At 40.4% G+C, this 26,004-nt stretch overlaps 1 protein-coding gene across 3 annotated transcripts in view; it reads right to left on the bottom strand.

The window, feature by feature from the left end:
- Positions 1 to 26,004, bottom strand: part of ano2b (anoctamin 2b) — a 124,598-nt gene that overhangs the window by 66,344 nt on the left and 32,250 nt on the right. For 2 of the 3 annotated variants that reach the window (XM_015353303.2, XM_006633832.3), the window contains 10 exons: positions 25,604 to 25,658; positions 22,685 to 22,736; positions 22,099 to 22,154; positions 19,612 to 19,650; positions 18,522 to 18,586; positions 17,464 to 17,598; positions 15,373 to 15,533; positions 12,631 to 12,713; positions 10,749 to 10,832; positions 4,012 to 4,095 (listed from right to left, as the gene is read on the bottom strand). In XM_015353303.2, the coding sequence (XP_015208789.2) occupies positions 4,012 to 4,095; positions 10,749 to 10,832; positions 12,631 to 12,713; positions 15,373 to 15,533; positions 17,464 to 17,598; positions 18,522 to 18,586; positions 19,612 to 19,650; positions 22,099 to 22,154; positions 22,685 to 22,736; positions 25,604 to 25,658 (814 nt within the window). The remainder of the gene's footprint in view (positions 1 to 4,011; positions 4,096 to 10,748; positions 10,833 to 12,630; positions 12,714 to 15,372; positions 15,534 to 17,463; positions 17,599 to 18,521; positions 18,587 to 19,611; positions 19,651 to 22,098; positions 22,155 to 22,684; positions 22,737 to 25,603; positions 25,659 to 26,004) is intronic. The other variant, XM_069192035.1, reaches the window with a different exon arrangement.

Here is a 26,004-nt window from a genome sequence, read left to right on the forward strand (position 1 = left end):
CCTTCTTGCATTAGACATATTACACAAAAATGTCATTCAAACATCTGTCTGGTTATTTCCACAGTGCCAATGCCTCAATCTGAAAAAAAAAAGTCTGTTGTCCGTTCTCAGTAGTTAATGCAATCTAGCTCAATGGAGCACCAAGAAACAGTCTCTACTGCACCCTAGTGGTCACACAGTGCTCAGTTCGTTTCTTCAGTGTCCTGTAATTTTGCTATGTACTGTGCTGTAAATACTAAACTACAAGTCAAATTCTTAATTTTTGAGAAGGCAAGTCCTCCAAAGCTAATGCAATACCCATTTGGGTCTATTAATATGACAGATTCTCCATCAACCAATGTATGCACAGTGGTATTCTTTACAGACTAAATGATTGCAATCGCTTTCTCATAAATATCCTTTGCAGAAATCACACATCTCCTGAAAACATATCAATAACTGGAACTATCTACATGTGAAAGAGCTCAGATCAACAGTTGGTAAAAGGTGACAACTTTTAGCTCATCTATGAATACAGTGTAGCCATTTTAACCTGTTCAAAAGAACATCAAAGGCAGAACTCCAGGATTTCATTACTGCAGCATTGGGAATACTGGGTCATTTGGACCAGTTTAGCACTGATGTGTGATTATCAGAGTAAAAGAAGAGTAAAATGCAACAAAGACCCATCATGTCAAAGTAAAAGGATGGTAAGCAATAGGGAACTCTGGCAAAACATGATTCAGTCTGTTGGAAATCAAGGCAAATGCATGGTAAAGCTGTAAACAATTTTGCACATTTACCATGCTAGAATTTCATGCTGGAAACATCACAAGAAAAATGACCGTAACTGATCGTTCCAGTCTCATCTGGGTACAGAGGGTAAATCTACCACAGCACATGGCAGCATTGGGAGAAGGAGCTTCCTGGTTTTTAAGCTGTCACCCAACCTCAGGTGACTGAGGGCGGTACACCAGTTCTCATAGCATTCTGGGTGATGTAGTACCAACAGGAACCGCCATCTTGTTTGGACCTGCCATTCCCTCACACCAGATAGATTTTTTGAATTACTCAGTAAGGCTTTCAAAGTTTAAAAAAAAAAAAAGATGTGTAGCAGCCAAATGGGTACACACAACCATTATTCCTGAGATATATGGACATCTCGGACAATAGATTTTGCTTGAAAGTGCTTGATACTTTAAGTCCCTACTGTGCTCTGGTGATGAAACATTTCACTATGCTTAAGAACATATTGTACAGTGCTCTCCAGAACTATTGGAATGGCAAAGTTATTTTATTTCTGCTTAACAGTTCATTACTTTGCATTCATGATCACAAGATTAATGTGATGGACAAGTACAATAAAATGTGTGTTTTGTTTGCGGGTAATTCCATGCATACAGCACATTTGATCACATTCAAACAATACGCAACCACAAATAGCTTCCAGAATAATCTAAAGTAATCATCATTCCCTGAGGCCTGCTGTTGACAAAGGTGCTAAAAGTGACCTTGCCTACTACACTAGATAGCGTTGTCACATTTATTTCAAAGTGGCAAGATGGGGCCAAGATAGAATCTCAAGACACTCGTTCAGCAAGTGAACCTTTTCTTATCATTCGTCTATCAGTTGTATCAAACATCTACAAGCATGCTTCTGAAAACTGAACACATCACTACCAAAAACAGATGGCACATAGAAAAAATGTGAAGATTTCTTTATCAATAGAATTTTGGGCTTCGATAATGTTCTTTAGTAACATACCTCTGCATCTCCCCTAAATGTGACTTGGGAGTTAGAAATGGACATTTAATTTAGAAATCCAAGCTCATAGGTATATGAAACGAGGTCAAAAGTGTAACTACAGACAGTAGATATCTGAATCTGATCCCCCCTGGGTTCTTAGAAGAAACTGCTGGAGTGGATCCAGGGATCAGTTAGATGCTCACAATTTAAGAGGCTAGATGGGCTTTCTTACGCCCCAGGTGAAATATTGGAGACAATTTCAATGTCAGAACTGTGTATGTGAAATATTTACAGAACATTCTCATTGCTTTTTGAGACAAAATAACAGAACTTTGAGTCTATGATTCAAAAATGCCACCAAATCAACTTTTGTTAGCACAATGGCACAACGGCACTACAGAACACCCCCTCCCGGTGTTTTGTGAACCAATCATAATCAGGGTGGGCCACTATATTTCAGTAAACTGCTGTAAAGTCAACAGGGGATTTTTCTGATCTATGACAAAAGCACAGTGTGCTTTGATACGCATAAAGTGAACAAAGATAATCATGGAGCCTTAATAGCAAATACCTGTTTCACTCTATCATTCGAATCTTGTAAAAACGGTTGTAAACATCTCCACACCAATTGTGCCACATGTTTTCTCGGTTTAAGAAAAAATAAACCACACAATCCATCTGCCACTAGCTCCTCTTTCAGGCTAATAATTTACTGAGTGCAGATGTTCACCTCTGTCTTGAATTCCACAAGCTTTTACTGCTGAGCATAATAGAAACTGCACTGCTAGCTCTATCATCAGACTAAGACAGACACTCACCGGCACACTGCCTTCCGACTGTGCCTTTGACACTCGCAAATCACTGGCAATTTTCCGTGACTTTTAAGGCGCCTGCGTTACATGGCCGTGATGTTTCCTGTCAGTGGCTGCATGAATGAGGTCATCACTATTCTGCAGACAAGGGACGATACGATTACTCAGTGTAAACCGAACCCGTTAAAGCCTGGCAGACTAAGTAATGATTGCATCCACTGGATGCAGAATTAAAAACTGAAAAGGATAATACAGCTCCAAAAGATCATTTCGTAGTGGTCACCATTTCCCAACTGGACATCAGTCAGGGAGACACCCTGTGAGGCTGGACTGGCTGACCACAGGGGCTGCTAGTTTCCATACACTCCAGAGAGAAGGGAAGGACAATCTGTGACGGACTTGAATGTTTCCCCAAGAACTCCAGGACTCCACCGCCTTGGGGACCAAAAATACAACCGGAGTAGCATCCTAAGTGACAACTGTCTGGAAACTAGAGAGTTTAACTTACTCCTGAGTTCCTCAGCTCCTTTTTAGGCTTAGCCCATTCTATAAAGAGGTAAGGGCATTGCAATTCAGTTCCTGTGAATTTTTCACTGTCATGCTATAGTATCATTGCCTACCCACACACACACTACACTAATAGCGGTTGGAAGTTTTCAATGGTCTCAGTATTTGATGGGTGCAAAAAAAAGATGCAGGTTGACTTCACTTTTCTTATAACTGTAGGATCCAGGCAGAGCCCACTGTTCTCACACTGCATCAAGAATCACAGTGTCCACTAGGATAAAATTAACATTTTTTGGTAATTAGGAACACATCCTTTCAATCAGCTGACATCATATTGACCTAATGTCACATAGGGCACCAAATTCCCCTGAATGCTACTTTGACACAGATGTATATTGAAGGATGAAGGATGTTAACATTCTTTAATGTATTCATGTCATGCAGAACATACTTCAATGACAAAATGTGTTCCACAGATTGAGTAAGAAACTGTCCTATACCCTTGTAGCAACCACCCATACAATAGTCCTGTTAAATGATGACGTGTCCATCTCTGGTGCAATATTGTTTCTATCCCATCAGCTTCACAGGGTTTTATGCCACAACGGGTTTCTGCTTTCCGAGTCTTCATATGAGTATTATTTTAAATCTAACAGGGGAAAGAACCCTAACAATGTGACAGCAAGAAGGAAGGATAGCGTAAAAGGCAAGGTCAAAGTTAAACAAGAGAAGATTCATGGCACCAGCTGACACCGGACACTTTCAGAAGCCACTGGCTCTTGCCGTTTTCCCATCCTGTTGTGTCAAACAGCCCCACAGTGGAAAAGAAAAAAAACAGCCGTGAGAAAGGCGAAGCTGGCCGAGACTCCAATATAAAAGCATGCCCAGCGCGGGTGACCAAGCGTTTACAGTAGCTGCGCAGATGAGCGAAAGAGCAAAGCCAAAGCATGCAGTCAGCTTAGTTACCGAGCTCTCTCCTCCCATGGCAGACAGGACCTTTTGCCTCCATTTTTCCTTGCCTGAACCTCCATTCTCCTCCTCTTTGCTAGGCTGCAACATACATATAAAATATTAACAATCAATTACTTGAGTTGCAGTGTGACAGGCTGGTTAAAAGACCACTGGCAGCGCAGTGTCACACTGCAACAATACATCACTTCATGACACTTTTTATGCTGCTGGTTAAAATGCCGCATTCTGGGGAAATGAGTATTAATATTGGAGAGCGAAATGTTGAACATCAAAAGAAACATCAATAAGAACTGCGACAGGTTAACTGGAAAATGACAAAACCTTCTTTGTGTAGAGGGTGCACAAAAAACATTTTATTGAGAATTTATTAACCAGACATGACATTTATTAGATTGATTTACATTTGCCACCAAGGGGTTGAACCATAAGAGGTGTCCTGTGAAAGTGATTAGCTAGAAATGTTTGTGACCACCACTTTACACCCAGGTGCTGATGCTGTTTAGTTGGGTCCTGTCCCATTCTTTTCCGGAGAAGCATGTGTCTGATCACTGGGCACTAAGCCCTAAATGCCACATCATCTCCCAGTCTGGTGAAGGAAGCATTCACTCATCACGTTCTCATCTCACAAAAAAGCCTCCTTTACATGAGCATTATAGTGGTATGCAGTGTCTGACTGCAGGATAGGCTACATGTGACATCCCAGGTCTTGATCCATATAAAGTAGTGCTGTGGAGTTACTGTACTAGGCTGCCATCAGTCATTAGCTACTAGACACCCCTAGCCAGATCCTCAAAACTGGAACGCTCTGTCAGTCTGGCCAAGGTGGGATGGCTCATGGCCTCACAGGTCACGCCTCTCATCTCAAATCAGAGCATTTGTTTCAGTTATACATAAAAGTACTCAATTGTTAAACGATCGAAGATGGCTTGGAGGTAGGGGTTTGTTATTATTGTTAGCCAACTGTCCGTTTTTAATCATATTATACGGGATTGAGTTCTGACGGAGAAACATTGTTAAATGTTGTTTTGTATCATGATAAAAGTACTGCTGCTGTATTGTACTATTTAACCTTTATTGCCCCCTTATGTTATACTCATACTGTATGTTATGAGCTTTTGTAGTGTAAGACAAATTCTCTTAAGGGTATTAAAGGTTAATTTAATTGATTAATTCAATTCAATCAAGTCTTCTTACTCTATTGCAGCCATATCACCCTGCAACTCACAACTGGCAACCCACTGAAGCTAAGCAGATGTGAGCCTGGTCAGTACCTGGATGGGAGGCCTCCTGGGAAAAAAGGTTGCTGCTGGAAGAGGTGTTAGTGGGGCCAGCAGGGGGCGCTCACCCTGCGGTCCATGTGGGTCCTAATGCCCCAGTATAGTGACGGGGACACTATACTGTAAACAGGCGCCGTCCTTCAGATGAGACGTAAAACTGAGGTCCTGACTCTCTGTGGTCATTAAAAATCCCAGGGCGCTTCTCGAAAAGAGTAGGGGTGTCCTGGCCAAATTTCCAATTGGCCCTTACTAATCATGGCCTCCTAATAATCCCCCTCTATGAATTGGCTACATTACTCTGCTCTCCTCTCCACTGATAGCTGATGTGTGGTGAGCGTTCTGGCGCACTATGGCTGCCGTCGCATCATCCAGGTGGATGCTGCACATTGGTGGTGGTGGAGGGGAGTCCCCATTACCTGTAAAGCGCTTTGAGTGGAGTGTCCAGAAAAGCGCTATATAAGTGTAAGTAATTATTATTATTATTATTGAAGGCCAGACACCACAAAATCTTTCTTTTTACTTCTATTTTGTGTGTGAGATCCGTTAATTGTATAGCACTTTGTGTTACCCTGAAGTAATCATAGAAAAAAAACTGGATGATGTCTTCAAGACATTTCACGTTAACATTTCTTCATACACAGCAAAAAAAAAAAACATTACTATTTAAGGAACCTTACGTCGAATATCTGAAAAATTAAACAAGCATTACATTCAGCTGGTGAGACACCAGTTTTCCCACAATCAGAAATGATCCATTCCTGAAAATGTGTGCCTTTCACTTCTGCGGCTGTTTGAAGCACACATCAGAGGTAATGGCTTAATCTCTAAATAAGGGCAGAAGAACTGGAGTTACCAACTATTCTAGGGTGTCCCAACATTTGGTCTTGAAGGAATATTGTGTGTTCTGTGTTTTGATCCAGCTCGGTTCTCGGTGACAGGAAAATTCTTTGGAGCATTTTTGGAAAACTGCTTTCAGTTCCTAAAAAGGTACAGTAAAACGTGGTTTGTGACAGGGATCACCGCCATACCAGTTTCAGAACTAGTAGAATCTGGCATCACGCAGGGATTATTCCATGATCAGGGCTGGATCACATGGAGAAATCATGAGTAAGTCTGTACATAGCTCACACAGAGATGGCCACTTCTCCAATTCTAACACAGTGTCATTTGCCAGACACTGATGGTCATTTACTTTTTGGGAAATACACATCTGAATCTTAGCGCACACTCGCTAATTACATCCAACTCACTGTAATTTTACATGTATGCAAAACCTTACTTTGAGACTGTAATTATATTGTAATTAATCTGTCATTTGTCTGCCATTGCTGAATCTTATCTACAGTAGAACACTTTGCACTGTCCAAGAGTATTGATTAGTCTATCTAATCAGATTCATATTCTGTGTATTGAAGAAGCCTTATGAGCTGCAAATCTTTTCCCTGATTGTGCAATGAACGGCAAAAGGCATCAGTACTGTACCTAATGAACACATCAAGAAAAGCACCCACCAGCTACTGTACAGCACATGCACCGATGCACTGGGATACCTCAAGAAGATACTTATGAGGACCAGTGTTAGGACAACAGTCACTGATCTGGGAGGAGGTTGACCCCAGTAAATAAGAGATGGAAACTTGCAACTCTAAGAGATGATCAGGTTCCAGCACCACTACAAGTCACTTAATTACAGGACAGAGTTCAAGAAGCCAATGGGCAAGCAGCAAAGGCAATTAATTTTGATGGATGACCTGTACTAACTGTAATCACTTCGTTTACCAACGTGAAAAGTATATTGAGTGTTTTTTGTTATATGTCGGATGGTTTCAGTCCTCCATGTGTCAAGAACCCTGTATTTTTAATCCCCAAAAAATTCAGACTTAAAACCATTCTTCATAAAAAACAGAGCAATGCGAGTCAGAGGACATGATGAAAATTAAGGTAGTATTTTGCACAGTATGGATGGGGGACCTGGAGCTACTGTAGGTGCCCAGTCCTGCTCTTGAAGCAGAGATCCTGGTTTCTGTTAAGAAACAGCTGTATGAGATCCTTAGATCACATTGCTAGTTCTGCTGTATGTGAAACAAATGATCTAGTGAGCTAATGACCTCCCCAGTTGGTGCCTATTTACCTCAAATATTGTATTTCCTGTGTCTTAGCGTCTAGTTCTGATATTGCTTCTTTTAATGGCCTGGGCCTTCTTGTAATTTGGAATTTTTTTCCCTTTGCAGACTAAACCTCCTAGAGTCTAGAGTCCATCAACTTTCAATTTAATGGCCAAATAGTGCAGATGTTGATTACTGTTGATTCCTGGGATGAACAGTTTTCTCTGTTGCAAAAAAAAAAAACATTTCTTGAATTTTATGTATGTGAATTGCAACGTTTTCTTCCTGCATTGCAATTTGAACCACTTTTGGCACTCTTTTTCAAGATTCTTTACTGGTTTGTTGCATGTTTGCAGCACAAATGAGAAAACTTCCACCCTCTTTTTGTTGTTTATAGTTTTGTCTATTATGTTTTATATCCCAGCCTCATCACTGCTGTAAGCAAACTTCAAAATACTTATTAACAAGTTTTCATTTCCCTCTTGCTTTTACAGAAACATTAAAAGGATTAAACTACTCCCTCTACTGGCATCTGGGGAAAAACAAACACTCAAATATTTCAGTTCACAACGTGGCAGTGTTGTTCAGTCAAATTCTAATATTAATTAAAGAATCTGACAAAGATAAAGGGATAGCACGCTTAAAACTTTGGATTTCACTTGCCTGGCTGAGGAAATGACAGTGTTGCTCAGTGATCCCTTATGAGGAATGAACCAGGGAGACCTGCTGCGATGGTGATGTTTGGTTGTATTAGTGCTATGAGGATTCTGTTCAATAACATCACTGTCTCTCCTATTTTGTCACTCTCACTATACTGTTATTTCTCTTGTTGTGTATCCTTTTGAATACATAAAAGCTAAACACTAAAAATCCCAAAATAATAACACAGTCACAAGTGATGTAGCCTGTATTGCTAAATGCAGAAAACTATTTAACATATGTGGCATAATGCTTTAATGAACTCGGATAAATAGCAAGCAGATTGTATCCAGTGATGATTTTTGTTACAGTTTTATCTTGAAAGTAAAAGCACTTGCCTTATATTTGTTTTACAGAATCAAACTTTGCCAAGACTCAATACATTTACGGAAGCTTATTAGCACCATGGAGAAAAAAAAAAATATTGTTTGCATTTAAACAAGAAACTGTTGCGCATTTAAAAGATGAATTTTTTGTGTAGTAGTGACAGTGACACGTTTAAACCATGAATGCTCACTGGCAAGGTGTTCTTCTTTTTATATACAAAACATGGTAGACATGTTCCTTTCGATTAATTCTCCTGCACAAAGAGAAGTATGACGACATTCTTCCGTCGTTAAAGTCAATGCCACTTTGCATGAAACAATATTATTGCACAAGTAATGCAATATAGTAGGCAATATGGCTTACAAATTCTTGTGTTTTAACTAAGTTATGTAGTATAAACGCAAGAAAGATCTTGTTTTAATACAATGTTATCTTGAATGAACGCAAAAGGTTTCTCGTTTAAACGCAAAAATAAATTCTCTTGACGTTAACAAGCTACCATAGTTGTTGTTTTTACTGATATTAATATTATTTAACCCAAGATATTCAGCTACCTTTCCCTAATGCAATATAGGAGGCTCGTTATTTTGACATATATTTGACAGGTCACAGGAATAGCAGATTCATACTATAGTTTTCTCTCAGACACACTGTTACATTGAATTAAAATATTTGTGATTTGAATCTGGGCAGAAACACACCCAGTGGTCAGCAGTAGTCAGCATGGAGATTGTATGTTTTTCCCGTGTTGGCATGTGTTTCCTCTATGTTCTTCAATTTCTTCCCCCAGTCCAAGAACATACTGGTGGGATAATTAGCCCTGGTGTTAAGTGTGTGTCTGCCCTGCGATGGACTGCCATCCAGTCCAGGGTGTACCCTACCTTGCGCTCATTAGTTGCCAGGATAAACTCCTGCTCCCCCATGACCCTGTACTTGTGTTCTCTCAAATTGACTACTGTAAGGCTCTACTCACTGGGGTATCTAAATTACTCTGAACAAACTACAGTATGTCCACAATTCAGCAGCCAGAATCCTGACCAGGTCTAGTGCAAGTGATCACATTACTCCTGTCCTGGAGTCCTTACACTGGCTTCTTGTCAAATTCTGTGTGGACTTTAAAATCCTCATTGCTCACCTATAAGGCTCAGCATGGCTTGGCATCTCAGTTCCTGTCTGAACTATTATCGCCCTACTCCCCATCTCGCAACCTTCGCTCTTGTAATTCTGGTCTCCTAACTGTCCCCCAAGCCTGTCTACATTGTATGGGTGACAGGGCCTTCTCCTGTTATGGCCCCGAGCTTTGGAACTCTCTCCCCAAGGATATCAGAGTCACCTTCTCTAAACTCCTTCAAATCCAGACTCAAACCCTCTTCTTTAGAAGAGCCTTTAAAATTAACTGGTTCCATTCTTCACCCCTCTGCTTTTCTTAGTACCACCATCCACGGTCTCCTCTGTATATTGTAATCGTGTTTTTTCTTGTGTATTCTTTTAAGTTATTGCTGTTGACATTCTGTAAAGCGCTTTGAGAAGCCACCTTTAAAGGTGCTACTGTATATAAAACAAAGTTTATTATTATTATTATTATTAGATAAAGTGGATATAAAATGGATGGATGATCTTATGCTATTAAGCGCCACTGCTGTATAATGGACACTCTTGCTGCTGCCTCCCTGGTTCATTCCTCATGAGGGTAGGTGGTTGTGACAGTGTTGACCTTTGGCAGGATCTGTCATATCCTCAGATAAACGACAAAAATGAATCCCAATATATTAGGTATTAGACACCCTAATATCCATCTGTTTGTTTTGTCATTAGAATTTGACCGAATGCTTAAGGTGTTTTAAGTGCACATTCTCCTTAATTACCATGGGAGTCCACGGGAACTTGTTTTACAAGTTCTCCTGAAGTAATCCCCTGGGTTTGATTTGTAAATAACTTCCAGGATTCTGGGAATGCCCAACACCATCGGAGGTCATGGACTATTCAGAAGGTACAGTATATAACACAGACCATCGGCTCATCACAACACAATTTAGTTGTAGGTTTACTGCATGTGGCCATTTATGCCTGCTTCGGCGATTCGTGGAAAAGCAAAAGCAAAATAAAAACATTTCATTACATACTGGGGCTTTCGCATTTAATTGAATATGGTAACATAGCGCGTTCATCATTCCAGGTATCATCAGAGCGTTATAGCATGTGAGGTACAGTATGTTATTCTGCAAGAAATGAATAAGAACCGTCTGTACAGTCAAGGTTCTGTCACCTGTGTCAAATGTTCTCACACCCTGCATACAAAGTTAACCTTGTTTAATTATCTTACCTCACTTTTGTTCTTCCTTTTACTCCTCCTCTTCTTCTGCCTTTTCTGAAGCAGCTTGGTTTCGTATTTTGGTCGTGGATGTTCCTGAAGAAAATAACAAAAAAATATTTAGAACTCAAGGAAGAGGCACAAGCATGTCCTCTTGGGGTTACACAGGGGTACAGAGTTTCTAGCTACTCACAGCATTTCAACACATGAGAACGGACAACCGGAGTCATATTCACCACTGAAACCAGTTTACAAACGAGACAACGTCAGAACAGGTTCAAAAGCACGAAACTGTGGTACAAATAGATACTGTGAAACGAAAATGCAAAAGAAAAAGCCCAAACCTTCACCCGGTCCTTGTTGTAAAGACGGCATATTAAAAGAGAAAACAAACAGTTTAAAGTAAATCTAAAAAGCAAGACGGCATTAACAAGCTGCAAAAATATTTTGCCCCTGCCATGCTTTTGGTAAAGAAAAAAAAAAAAGATGTTACCCTGCTGAAAAATGATCATTTGATTCTATTTCTCTGCAGTACTGTACCATTGCCAGCACTGGTTGTGCTGGGTACAACCCCCTTGAATGGCACAATTTAGAATAGGGCATCAGATCTAATCTGCATGTTACTGGGAGGTGGGTGGCATCCCCTCAGCCAATGTAGCGAGAACATGCAAACTTCACACAGACAGGTGCACCATTTACAATCTAACCCAGGACACTAGATCTCTGGGCCAGTAATGCCAACTCCCATGCCTTCATGCGGCCAGCTGACAAGCCTGTACATGAATTTTGCTGAGGTTGTTGCTCAGTGGGTTTATCTCCCTGCAACTGTGCTTTCTAATCGTTTCAGATTAAAACTGTAATGCAGGTGGACACCAGGTGAAAACACAGGCATCCCCACAAGACTAAAAAGACACTGAGCTCCAGATATACAGGTCTATGTATTTCCTCAGCGTTTTCCGAATCGTAAAGGTGGCAGCAGTCCTTCTGTGACAGGGTTCTGAAGTATTAAAAAAACATCAATCCAGGCGGTTTCTGTGTTGAGCAGCTCCCCTCAGATGCAGGTTTGTAAAAGATGATCAGCCTCGGTTGTCATTTCTTCCTTTCAGCAAAACATATCCCTCAGTCACTTACCACTCAGTCCACCTCTCATGAAATGATCTAGCCTGAAGGAGCTCTATTGAAACCACAATCTAGGTGGTTGCCTGGGCTCAGGTACGCATTCTGGATTTATTTCCTTCTACAGAGCCACAGGTCTTTCTGTTCATGCGAAGTCACCCATATTATTACCCACTGTCCCCTGCCTGACTGGCAAACATCAGAAAAGCACCTTTCTTGACTCTCGGTAAATTATAGCTCCAATCTATTTTAGTGAATAATTGCTGAGTTTCACAGTGTGAATGAATAAATAGGATCTGGAAACAAAACAGGACATGATGTGATTTTGTCACGGCAACAGTGAGACTTTTACCATTAACACGTTAACATAAAAAAATCATGGGACAGAAATCTCCCAGAAACAACCCAAGAGCCATCTGCTTAACACCATGGCAAAGACTGAAGCAGATTTCAGCTCATTTACATAGTAATGCCTGCCTTTGTAACTCTACGTCTACAATACTGCACTTTGCTTTTAGTTTCTACCCCAGTGCTTCCCAAGTTCAAGGGGGCTACACAAAGCAGCTGAAAAAAAAATGATGCTGTAGGTAAATTAAAGGATACTGCTCTCCATAAATTAACAAGGTTGTGTAAAACCACTGGCCAAAACCTTAGTAGTTCACATTTTCTCCAAGCAGTTATCAGCTTTGGTATACTTATTTATTTTCTGCCTGTTTTCCTGCACGACAGCCGGTTCAGGACTGCTGTACGAGTCCACCTCTAAGGTCAGTGGACTTACCTCTTCCTCTTCCAAGCCAGTCAAATCCCAGCGGTAGCTCAACCTCATCTGCCTGCGCTTCCAGTGCTCCAGAAACATGGCGGCTGCAGGAAAAAATGAGGACATGGCTAATGTCAAGGATTAACCTGCGCCGGCCGTATCGTTTGAGCCTGCTTGGCTCGGGAGCACAATGGGAGCACGGACCTGCTACCCAACACTCATACCAAAGCTGAACAACACAATGAAGACAAAGGGTCACTGGTGGAAATTAAGATGATTACAAGGGTTTCCGGAAAACAAGTGACTCAGCCACACTGAAAAAGATTTTGGGATTAATTACTAGCATTCAAATAAATGGGATACGACAGGCAGCCTGCTGTCATTTTTATCCTCCACTTCTTGTTTGCTGAGATCCATGCAATATTTTCTCAGGTAGGCTCTTTGCATGATTGGTTTACTCAGTGCGAATTGGATTTAGTCGGGGTTTGAGAAATTTGTTTCTTTCCTCCTGCCGTTCTGCAGCTTTGGGTTTATGACCAGATGGATAGAAAAAAAGTGGCCGTTTCCTTGACGGGACCATTTACCTCATGGTAACACGGAGGTGGCACTCTGGCTAAAGATCTGCACCTGAGGTTGCCGGTTCAAATCCCGCAGCCGGTAGAGAAATCCTACTCTGTTGGGCGCCGTATAAACGTCTGACCCTGCGCTCTGACCCCCAGCCTCTCTCTCCCCATCTCATGGAGAGCAAGCTGGGGTATGCGAAAAGAAATTCCTAATGCGAGAAATTGTATATGGCCAATAAAGTGATCTGATCTCTTAACACGAGTAGGTTCCTATGCGATGTACGGCCGCCATGTAATTTTCGTTCACAACAAGTGCAATTTGTTTCAGCTACAGTAGTCCCCACAGGTGTAGCAGGACTACTGCTGACAAAAAAATCTCTTATACTGTAGGTCACCCTCCTGGGACCACAGATGTGAGAAATAATTCATGGAACTTTCCCCTCTGGACCATTTTGATAGAGATCTCTGCAGTGCTCACTCCAGACTCTGTAATACAAGCTGCTTTCATCAGATATTAGACAATATGGCTGTCAGGTGTGCGAGTGACAGTGCTACCCATAACCAGGCACTGTAATACAATAACAGGCAGTTTGGAAACTGCAGACAGGGGCTGAAGAACGTCTTTAGCTCAGTGCAGCAATGTCCTACGGTGAAATGTAAGAAAACAGATTAATGCTTTTTAGGCTTCATGTCATTTTATATGTCAAACACCAAAACGTGTTTATGTTTTGCATATTGCATAATTTAATAATAACATTACTAAAACAGAAAAACAACATACATCAGCATAAACAAACTTAATTTATACCGATATACAGTTACTATATTATAATACCCTGGTATGTTTTATGTACAATATACTGTAGATCCCAACACAAAATTATTAATTCTGGGTAAATAAATTAGGATGCAAAATCAATGAAGATATACTACCTTCAGATATGAAAAATAAAGACATCATGTATTGTGCTGGGCTTCAAATGTGTGTGCATCTTTTGTTTTTTTCAATGAAAAGGCCAAAATGTGTGCTTATAAGATTTTTTTCCCCAATTGGTCTTAAATCATATTTTCATAGTGACCCAGCACTTAACACACAAAGCAGACCAATGTGTTTCAGACTGATCTTCAACATTCACATTCATTTGTTACGGTAAAATCTTCAACAACGTTCAACTGTGTTTGGAGCATAAAAACTGCTCCAAAGCCGAAAAAAATAATAAAAAATGAAAAATTATGAATCCTGACACCAGCAGCTTATACATCGTAACCCATTTCAGTCAAAAACCTTGTCCAGAAGGGAAAAAACAAAAACAATGAAAACATATTTCCTCTGCAACTTGTCCTTTTATGATTTTAATAACTGTCCTTCTCAACCTCTGCAAAACCTCAACAGTTTTGAAATTTCTAGGAAGGGAAGTCCTGCCTAGCTCAGTCTTGTAGGAGCACAAGGGTGTCTTTGAAGACCACTAAAAAAAGCAAATTTCATTCCTCACAACAGCATCTGGTACTTTCTAACTCAGTCTGGGAAATTGTGACATTTTTAACACACAAAAAAACAGAAATGTTCTTTATGTAATGTGGCGTCCATTATTTAAATGTCTTGCAAATGAATTGTAATATTTTCTCTGTATGTATGCGATATGTTTGCCTAGTTAAAATGCTTCTCTACATTGTCTGGTTAAGGAAAATGGAGGAATTCACATAAAGTCTTTTTCCAGAGATGAGTGCCACTCAATTGTGAAAATGATTAAAAGGTCTCGTTACGCACAATGATTTCAGGAATTGTCTTAGCTAACCGAGAGCTCAGCTGAAACCAGATGTCGGAGGGGTCTTGTTGCATTAGGAAAGCTGTCCAGAAAAAGCAGAAAAAAGAAGCCCTAAACACGGTCTCCATTACTCTTTGTTATAAAGCACATTTCTAAACCCAAGGAGGCAAAGCTACATTTGGCTCGGACCAACGAACTGCTCTTGGTGATATTTCTTAAACCACCAAACTTTTTCACCAGTAGCACCACAAGACTGCAATCCCCCACATGGCCACAGGGGTCGCTGTGGTGCCAAGAGAGCCCAGGCTGACCTAATGTGTTAGACCCTATGGGGAACGGCGGTCACAGTTGGCAAGTGACGAGACCCAGGCTCAAACCCTTGGAGGAGAGCAGCCAGAATCTCCCCCCTTTTAGAGCTGCCGAAGGGCTCTTACCCCAGAGGGACATGAAGACGGAGAAGAAGACGGTGGCAGGGTTGTCGAAGAGGTGGCTGGCCCTGGCGGTGGAGCAGGCCGTGCTGAGGTGCCAGTAGTCACACGGGCCGTCACACAGTGGACACATGGTGAAGTTTTTGTCCTCGTTGCACATCTCCAGGCTGCAAGAGGAATACTGGTATGATGATGACGGTGATGATGAGGACAACGAAGATTAATGTGCTGGAATACTGATGTGGTTGATGTGCTCTGATGATATCCATCCAGGAGGCACCGTCTGTACTGCATGAGAACCGATTTGGTCATGGCGACACCCAACCTTTTTGGGGTACAGGACAATTAATTAATCCTAAAGATGCCTCAATTGGACATGCATACCAACCACGAGAAGGGGCGGTGATGTCTGGCTGCCCTGCGCTGATGTCAGTCATGAGTTGTATCCTTCTGAATCGCCCCTGCAGATCTATTCAACTGGGGTGCTTTATCCTGGACATTTACCTCTATACCCTCGCAATCCCAATGGCCTCTTCCTTTCCCCTTGTAGCTGGTCAAGGCTTTTTAGATCAGCAGTGACTAATGCATGTTTTTTTCGTTATTGATACCCCAGTGTCAGAGGTGTAGTAACATGAATGTGAAAGTGCAGAGCTGAAAACCATTCTACCCTACAAGGTGTACTGCAAGTCTACAAGGGACCAAGATGAGTTTTTCATGTTTGCTTAATTGAAATAAAGAAATAAATTCAGAAATATAATGAACTAAATTATTTAATATTTAAATAAAGATGCAATAGTGGACACAAGACCTTTCAGTGAATGTAATGCTTTTCAGTATATAATTGCTCAGGTCTCCCACACTAGGCGTGGAATGTTCTAGCATTACCACGGCAACTGGCAAAGCCCCTGCACACCTGTCTACCAGCTGGTTGCCATAACTACACGGCAGGCAGGAAGTCTGTTCCACATGAGGTAGGCATGGTCGATAATTGATCACAGGTGGAACAGACTTCCTGCCTCAGGGCGTAGTCAGGGGAACCATCTGGTTGACGTACAGAGGCTAAAATACAAGTGAGTAGTGGCTTTGCTGGATACTGTGGTAATGCAAGAATGCTCTCCAGCAGGGGAGACCATGATAATTGTCAGACATTTATGACAATTATCAGGGCTTCAGAGTGGTGTCTTTCAAAAACAGTTATAAGGATCATGGCTGAGTTGCAGGTTGCCATTTCTCCCCTTTAATCATACATGTAGTTCACATTAATAACATAGTGCTGAATCCATCTATCCTTCTTTAAATGCATTCATGTTTGCGTTATACGATACTTGCCTTTATATGATTTGGAGCCATTTAAAATATTTATTTTCCTCCTGACCATGTTAACTTGACATTAACTCGGGAGTATTCTTACATTTTCCTCCCTTGCTTGTTTGAAGTTTTTCCTCACTGCTGTCTTTGGAAATCACAATTAATGACATTCTAGAACATTATTATCTGAAACATTCAAAGCTTGAATTACCCCCCATCAAAAGGACCAAATGTTTTGTTTTCTTTTCACATCAATACATTCATCGGTAGACCCATCTCAATTTTGCAGACATTCAAAGATTTCAAGATAAACATTATAAAGCCATTAGATATTATATTAGCCATTATTGAGAGACTCTATCATCTATGCTTTAAGCTGCGGTGTTGAAGGCTGTTTCTGTTAAGTATAAATTTGGTTTATCCTCACTTTACACCTCTGCATAACCTTTGAAATTCAACCCAAACCTGTGCACAAGATTAACATGAATTAAAAGTTCGGTGACTAAGACATAATGGTGTAAACATTTTCACTTTTTTTTTTACTGTAGACACTACAGGACTGTATATTTATTTGTTTGCTCCAGCCATCCAGTCCTTTACCTCCACATGTGTATTTCTAATCATATCTGCTCATATCCCAGTTATGTACCCATCTGATTTAGCTTCAGGCAAGACTTCTACTAAAAGCTGGAGTTTAGCATGTAGCCTGCGGGCTCCCGTACACTATTCAAGAAAAACAGATTATCAAATTCTACTGATGCCCAGATAAAGTCAGAAACATTGGATTACCTGGGTATGTCCGTGTCCACAGTGGCACAGCCATAGAAGAACACTATGATTCCCACTAGAGAGGCAGGAATGAGGAGCTGAGTATAGACCCCCAGCCATGCGAAATACAGGCCAATCTTCTCCCCAAAATACTTCCTACAAGATGGAAGCAGAGATACACTCACATTTTAAATTCACCAGATACCTTTCACCACTTTTAAATATAATCGAACATGTCCATGTGCACTATAATTTAAGTAAATCACTTAAATTGTATATAAAACCATTGAAACCACCCATCCATCTTTTTTTAATAAAAAAAAACACTTTCATGCACATTTTAGCATGATAACAATTACAACCATCCTTTCATTCTCAAACAGCTTCCTCTATTTCAGGGTCGCATAGGATCCTCAACATGATTTTAGAAGACACCAGTCAATCAAAAGGCAGACAGAGACACACCCACACCACGACCAATATTCCCAGAAGCCAATTAGCTTAGCAGTGTAGTTCTGAACCCATATTAACACAAAACAACTCACACCACTATGATCCAGAACTGAACCCAGGATCCCTGCTCCATAAGGCAGCAATGTCCTTTATGCTTTACACCAAACTAGTCTAAATTAACCAAATCTGAGAATTTCTCTTATCCCTTAGCCCACCAATAAGATAATCAATCAATTAAGATATACAGACTGTAAAGTCCTTAATGACCTCTAGTGTTAGGTCAGCTGCAACTACAGTCCTCACTGCTTCTGGCCTGCCACAATTGTATGATCATATCATGAAATATAATGAAGGCCAAGAAACATATACCAAATCTGGGGAATTTTTTTCCTACTTTGAAAAAGACTTTTTCCTAATCAAACAGGCACAAAATTGGCAATCAATATCAGCGAAAAAAACTTCTTGATGTTGTTCAAATAATTGTTTTTCAAAGAGATGTAGGACAAAATACTTTCAAATCAGTAAGTGGCTATTTTACAAGGTATTTTTTAGTATAAAGCAACAAGATGCAGTCTTTTTCACTTTAGGAGTACAGTAAGTCTTTTTAATGGAATTTTAAAATGTACCTTATAAGATCAACTGGCTGGTACTTGTAAAAAGCTCCATATCTGGCCCATTCCTGATGTAAAATCTAAAAACAGTAATAGAAAAGAATATTAAATATTGAGCAAGAGTTACTAAAATAGTATGTACAGCATGTACAGTAACTATAAATCATATTCACCTCCCGTGGACTCACATTTTATCGTGTTACAATATGTACATAATGTATCTAATCAGACGTTTTTGTCACTGCCTGACAAAACACTCCTTCTCAGGGCTGACAACATCCAAGATCAGCCTCAACTGTCAATACTTCAAAATCACTCCTGATGTTATTTCGTCACAGGATCATTATAAATGCTGTACAGAATCCCCTTCTCTCACTCAGACATGTTTTTGTATCCCACTTCCACCCCATCTGCACCTCTGCAGCTGCCCCTTGGTCACTCCTCTGTCCACAGAGGGGTCCCAGCCTCCTCGTCCTGTGGCCAGGAGGTGGGCCCTCAGCTAAACTCACGGAGACTAAAACACTCTGTACACCTTTTCAACGTGCTTGATTCTTGGGTGTTGTCATTCCTGGTGCAATAATGTGCTTCAAAAGGGCCTACAGTATGTCTGGTACTTCATCTTTGTTTTAATAGAAGAAATGCCTGGTTTAGCCCTGGCAGTAACATCCACTCGGAGCTTTTTTCATTATAACAATCTCATAACCAAGAGATCTTTGCACACAATTCGCACAGAAAACATATTACAGTCGCCTGGACAACTGATCCATAGCTTTATCCACCCATCCATCCATTTTCCATCCACTTTTTTTCCCCGCAGGAGAGCCAAAGTCTATCCCAGCAGCAACAGACATAAGGCAGGAAACATCCTGGACCAGATACCAGTCCACCGCAGGGCACACACTCGCACAAGGGACATTTTTCCCAGTAGCCAATTAACCTGTTAGCATGTCTTTGGACTGTAGGAAGAAAACCAGAGGACCCAGAAGAAACCCATGTGAACATGGGAAGAACATACAAACTCCACATGATTGCTTCTGCTGTGTGTATTTTACATATGAAACTCTCCTGAGAACCTCACAATTGGCAGGAATTAACTCCACGTTACCTGTCTCTCGTTCTTTTCTTCCGTGTTCTCAAACGTACCCTGTAAAGCCAACACAAGTATTATTTTAGGAGATGTCGCCTTGCTTAATATTTAATTTCAGATCTTTGCATAATGCATAATGCAAAAAGTCATTTCAAATGTAGATTACTTTAAACATTTTTAATTTTAATATCAATATTACTTTTAATATCAGACCTGAGCACAGCAGCCCCAATCTCTGATACTCCCACCATTATGCTTGATGGTCAGGAGGTTCTGCTTTTTGCAAAAAGGCATCGTTTGGTTTTCACCACACAAACGATTTCTCATTGTGGTCAAACAGTTCAGCTTTGTCCAGAGGACATTCTTCTGGTAGTCTTATTGTCCAGGTGCTCTTTGTTGAACTTGATACAGGTTGCAATGTTCTTTTTACAGAGCAATGGTTTCTTCCTGCCTGTCAAGTCTCCTCCTGATGGTTGAGGACTGAACCATTATGGCTTGCAGTGAGAGAGTTTTGTATAGCTTTGGAAACGTTTTGTGGAAGCCAGTAAACACTTTAGCTGTGATGATACTCATAACGAGGGACGCAGGAAGGTCAGTTAAAAGCTCAAAGAGGAAATTACACTTATTTTGATGGCTTTGGTTTTCTTTCATGGTGGAAATAAAGAGCAGTTTACCTGACGGCTGTGTGCGTTTTGGCTTTCTTGAATCCAGCCTATTAAAAGATGTCATGTGGTGAGTCATACCTCACTGGGTCAAGCAGTCAGCTGCTAAAACTGTAGATCGTGGTGAAAATCGGGGAATGTGATCCTATTGATTTGTCAGCTACTCTTCTCAGCGTCATGAAATCCCACACAACTACGGGAGCAACTCTTTGTTGCCGATACTACTGTAGCAACAATAGAACACTTGCCCTTGTTTACATCCTTGTCCAGTCTCTATGACTAAATAATCCCATTGAAACAGACTTAAAACAAGTTGTAAAGTAAATGTAAAATGACATCAGTTCAGCTGTTTTTAAAGCTTCAATAGTGTACACACATTGTGAGAAGTAATATCACTTGAATAACAGAATGGTACAGAAAGTAGCCTACTGTATATAACCTTAAAAAGTATTACATTTAAAATTAAAAATCTAAATCAATCAGATACCTGTACCCCTTACATGTATTATCTTAATGAAATACAATAATACTTTTGAGTGTTTGAATTTGAAAGGGACAAATGTTTTTTATAAACTAAATATTAAGTAATTGACAAATAACTTTTGATGTCAAAATTCTGGAATTGTGTTTATTTCTGGAAATTTCTAGAATTGTCTGGAATCTGGACACAAAGATGGAAGGTGTCTCTAACGTACCAGAAACTGCATTCAAACACCATTTTGGGTATACCCATTTAAGTTTTAAAAAAGAGCAAATTCATAAATTGCCTTATTTAACACTGAATTTTGATCCGTTTTGCACAGCACATCATAACCCTGGTCTGGGAGGACCTCTGCGTTTTCTGGTTGTGGTCCAGCCGAGTTCTTAATCGCAAGCTAATCACTTTCAGTTTTCTATCCGAGACTTATTTTTAAATTTACAGTACCTTTAACTTTTAAAAAGCTAAGGGGGGATTTGAAATTCATATCAAACATGTACTGAATTTCTGATGATCGAATCTACCAGAAGTCAAGAGTGTTTGCTGAAATTTACCCAGCTGAACCTCCGCAGAAGGAAAGCACACTTTTACACGTTTTCACTGGTGGTGAACGTGACCCTGCTCAGCAAGAGGGTGTCAGGTCACAGCCAATCATGAGACTCCAGGTGCTTCACAAGTGCTAAGCTGTAGATGATTTGCCAGCAGCTGTGTAATGTCTGAGCTTTTTGTTCCAGTTTTTCTGCGTCACCTTTTGTGCCACTTCTTCAATTTCCAAATAAACTCCAGCCAAACCCTTAAAACGTCTATTGGTAATGGTGGTCATACCTGTTCAGCATGAATGGACCACCTAATAATATTTATTGCTATTATGTATTCTAATATTAGATAGTAAAAGGGGATCAAACCCTTAAAACAGATTAAAGGCGAGACTGCATTAACCAAACAACGTTTGATAGCAAAGACACTAGGAGTGCAAAGCAAGTCTTAACAAGCCAGGAGATCAATTAAAGGTCTCAATTAGTGCCAGCGATTACCAGCTCAGCTGGAATGAAAAACTAGCTGCAGCAGCAGCAGGCATCTCCCAGGGACAGAGCTGGGATCTGCCGATTCAGCATGCTGGGCCCGATGGGTAAAATCCATGCAAAGCTCCACCTTTTTATGTGAAACGCTCCAAACCGTACCATTCTTGTGGACGTTTCCCTTATTCTTTCTACAACATACTATATTGGGTTATTAAGTATCTTAATAAATGAGAGTTGCATTTGGACTCCGAGATTTATTTTCCGGGGCAGCCATTTTAAATTTTTAAAAACTGTGGTTCTTGTAAGGTCTAAGCAGAAGACAAATTTGACATCATCGACTTACGTCATGCAGGGGGAAAGCAGAGTCATAGACACCGTTTGCTATCAAAGTGGTAATACCTAAAACAAATGAAGAGAACAGGCAGACAGATAATGCTGGAAGGAAAATGAAAGGTAAACAACAGTAGTCCTGATTTACAGCCCACACACAAGAGTTGGTATACTGATAAAGAATCTTAAACACATTTAAATACTTTGGCCTGCAAAGTTTAGAAACACCATTGGTTTAAACTATCTTATAAGGTCATGTCTTACAAAGGGTTCCAGAAACACATTTAAGGTGTTGAAAACCTGTCATATTCATTTAGGAGCTGCATAATAAAGAATGAACCATGTTAGCCCAGCTGGACGAGATTGAAAGTTATCAGCCATGCCGACGGGTACTTACAGTACACAACACATGTTCAGCATCGCCTTAAGAGCATTGCCATAGCATCGAGAAAGCAGATTGCATAAGGCTGGGCGTTTCGCTCTCCGACACTGAAGCTCATTAGAGAAGAGAGCACAGCCTCCCTTGCACTGGGGCCCCTGGGGGGGTTATTAATTCCAGGTAGTTCTTGGCAACCCCACCCCTTTCTCGAGAAGCTTACCCGTACTCTGACATGTCCTGATGCAGGAGGTGCGCTTCAGTATTTCATACACCTGAAAACAAAAAAAACACACCATGAAGCCAGTTCCCAGAACGCGGTCCCTGGTGTCAGACAGCAATTACTGCAAAGGCTTTCATTTCTATGTCCAACCAACACTTCACTATACTGTATTTCGTGCTTTACAGGTCATATTTTTCCCGGATACAATTCAATTAAAATTCGAACCTTACGATTCAAATCTAGCTTGGAATCAGCAGACAATTTTAAGAATGACGAGATCGCCGATTACTGCGTAAACCCACTCAGCAAGTGGGTGTCAAGTCACACTCTGTCACGAGACTCGGGGTGCTTCACAAGCGCTAAGCTGTAAATGATTTTGCCAGCACCTGTGTAATGACGTCAGAGTGGGTTTGCTCCCGTTTTTCTGTGTCACCTTTCTATGTTCCATGTCTCCTAGTGCCAAATAAACTCCAGCCAAACCTATAAAACGTCTGTTGACTTAAATTGCCTTCGGAACATAAGCAGGGTTACAAATGAAAGGAGGCCAATCAAACCCATCCACCTCATCTGGTAGTAGCTAATTTACCCAAGGATAAATGCAGGATCTTTTATACCAATACTATTAAGAACAGAACATTGTCTTTCCACTGGCTGTGGTATTAGTGACTACCTGAGTAAAAAACTCATGTAGTGTATCAACTACTCCCCTTTCATTTTCTAGGGATTTCCCCCATTTTATCCCCAGTACTTGATCTGTAATATTTTATTCCTGTTGTAATACTCAAAGAACCTTCTGTTCAGTGCTTCATTATGCTCCAGTTCTGTTATACCAGGAAGAGATGTTCATGAACCTCCAGCAGTCTTTTCCGGAAAGGCAAAAGGGTTTATATATTTACCAGCTGAATGGTTTTTGAGAAGCAATAGCGTATGAAGTAGATAAAGTGATGATTTGTGAACATGTGTAGCAGACAATGAGCAGCCCGCAGTACAGAATAAATACAACATCTCATCTCAGAAGCAGAGTATTACATACTGTAGCACTGCACATACAGTAATTACTGTACTTCAGTCATGTTTGAAACTACAGGTTCCCTGTGCCGGTGGAGTCTACCATATCTCAGGTATATTGGAAGGTAAGAGTGTGCTTGAAAAGACCTTATGCTCTTCTTGATACGCGTTTAATACATTGATATTCTATATAAAAAAAGTTTCAAAGAGGTGCCAATTAAGCAGTGCAGCATCATCTATTACCAAATAATGATTTCGGTCTCCGAGATCTACAGTAAGTGGGAGCATTGTTTTATTGGAGTGATAAAAAGATAAAATATTGAATTACATTATAGCTGGAAAGAAACAATAAGTAGGTTACATGAGGATTTCCTCTCAATTACAAGATAATTGTTTTGTTGCAACTTTATGATAACAGATCATAGAACAAAAGAAGAGTATCAAGCATTGTAAAACACTGGAAACATAAAGTCATTTCCAAGTCCATTAAAACAGTTAACTGCTGTGGATTATAATGATTTACAGTATATGGCAGTTACCGAGTCCTCTGGTTTTATCGTTTTGATTAGCTTATGTCAATAGTGCCATGATGATTTTAAAAAATGCTTTGTACCTAAACATGGTACCATACGTTATGGTATCAATATCATAAAGTCATGTACTGTATGACAGAAACTGTAGTAAGATTGAGCACTGAAATAAGTGATGGATAAGAAAAGCCTACAAACACTCTTAGTTGGGTGTTCACTGCATTTAGAAATAATCATAAGAAGCTCACTTGATTAAAAAATGTTTTTAAAAAACAGGATAGTGCAAGTTACCCCTTTCTGTAATTGGCGAGTGCAGCAATTATTTTGCTGCATTACACTTCCCAGCAGTACAACATAGTGTATCCAGACTGGGGTTTCATAGGACTGAGGACTCTTTAGGTTGAAGGGGCTCAACAAGTAGGAAAATCCTACAGGAACACGGACATTCCTGAGAAACAGAAGTGGAGAAGCGTTGATTTAATGTAGTAACAAAATCCCATACAAAAATAATCACTGGAAAAAAGATCGTGGTACTTTACATGTGTTGCCTTTAGTCAGACACCACATTTCAACTGCCGTCTCTGAGATCTGCAGACCTGCCAGTTCTTAATTCACCGTACCAAAAGAGTCCCAGGAAATAACATATCCAAAACGGTCTTGTCTTACACCATAAGATCAGTTGTGCACTTCTGCCATGGAGCAAGCAGCTGGAGATCTACCAGGAATATTAAATATCCCCTGAAACTTCACGATTTGCAGTTGCCTAAAAATTGTTTTTTACATAAAGTACAGTATAGGCATCCCTCAATTTGCAAAAGGCTAGCTGCTCCATGAAAACTGAATTCCAATAAGATTGCATGCATATTCCTCCAATTGGTTTCTGAATCCAAGAAATATCGCACAGTAATATTCTAAATTACTTTTGTGTAGTATCAAAGCATTACAATGACAACAGCTTTACTTTTAATGTGAATTAAAGACAATTAAAGCTTAGTTAACCTAACTGAACACTTTCCATATGATAAATCATATTTACTGTACATTGTCCAGTAGTTATGGTATTTAAAAGCACAAACAAAACGTCCTAAACAAGCAATATTCATTATATAAATGTTTAATAAAACTTTACTTGTTAATGTAAAAAAAAAAAAGAATACAGTAGATTAAAGTAAATTATATTAAATTCATAACACGAACATCATGGAAGATGCAGGGAAGCCTGTATTTTGAAAAGTACAGTAAAGAGTATTTTGAAAGCGACTTGTTACAAAAACCTCTCTCTCAGGGGTTAGGACACAAACATGCAGAGAGCTTTTGAGGGAGTGAACCAGCAGCCAGGAGTTGTGTAGTACTCCTAAACTGTAAGTTGCTTGTCACTTACTATTCGACTTCGTGTTGCATTGTCGAAGAATGTCTCCTTCTCGCTGATGTTGTACCTGTGCAAATGAAAAGCACATATAAGACAGGAGCCAACTGCTGAAATAATTTGCCACAAGAACCAGAAGGTTGTGGGTTCAAATTCCAGGTGGGAATGTTGTTGTACCCAAGTGGAAGGAGCGATCTGAATGAAGGCCCATTACTGTGTAAAGCGGAGCTAGTTTGGACACGGTGATGTCATCGCCCTCCCTGCGCGTAGCAGGGACCTCAGCCACCTGGGCTGAGGGAGGTCCCCTTTAGCTCATGCGGCTGGCTCCCTGTTGCGTTACGCCGGAGACCCGGCTTCGCACACCAGGTGTTGCGGGACGAACCGGCGGGGGTGGAGAGGCAAGGGCACAAGCCCTC

The sequence above is a fragment of the Lepisosteus oculatus genome, chromosome 7 (genome assembly GCF_040954835.1).
Source record: "Lepisosteus oculatus isolate fLepOcu1 chromosome 7, fLepOcu1.hap2, whole genome shotgun sequence".
NCBI lineage: Eukaryota > Metazoa > Chordata > Actinopteri > Semionotiformes > Lepisosteidae > Lepisosteus > Lepisosteus oculatus.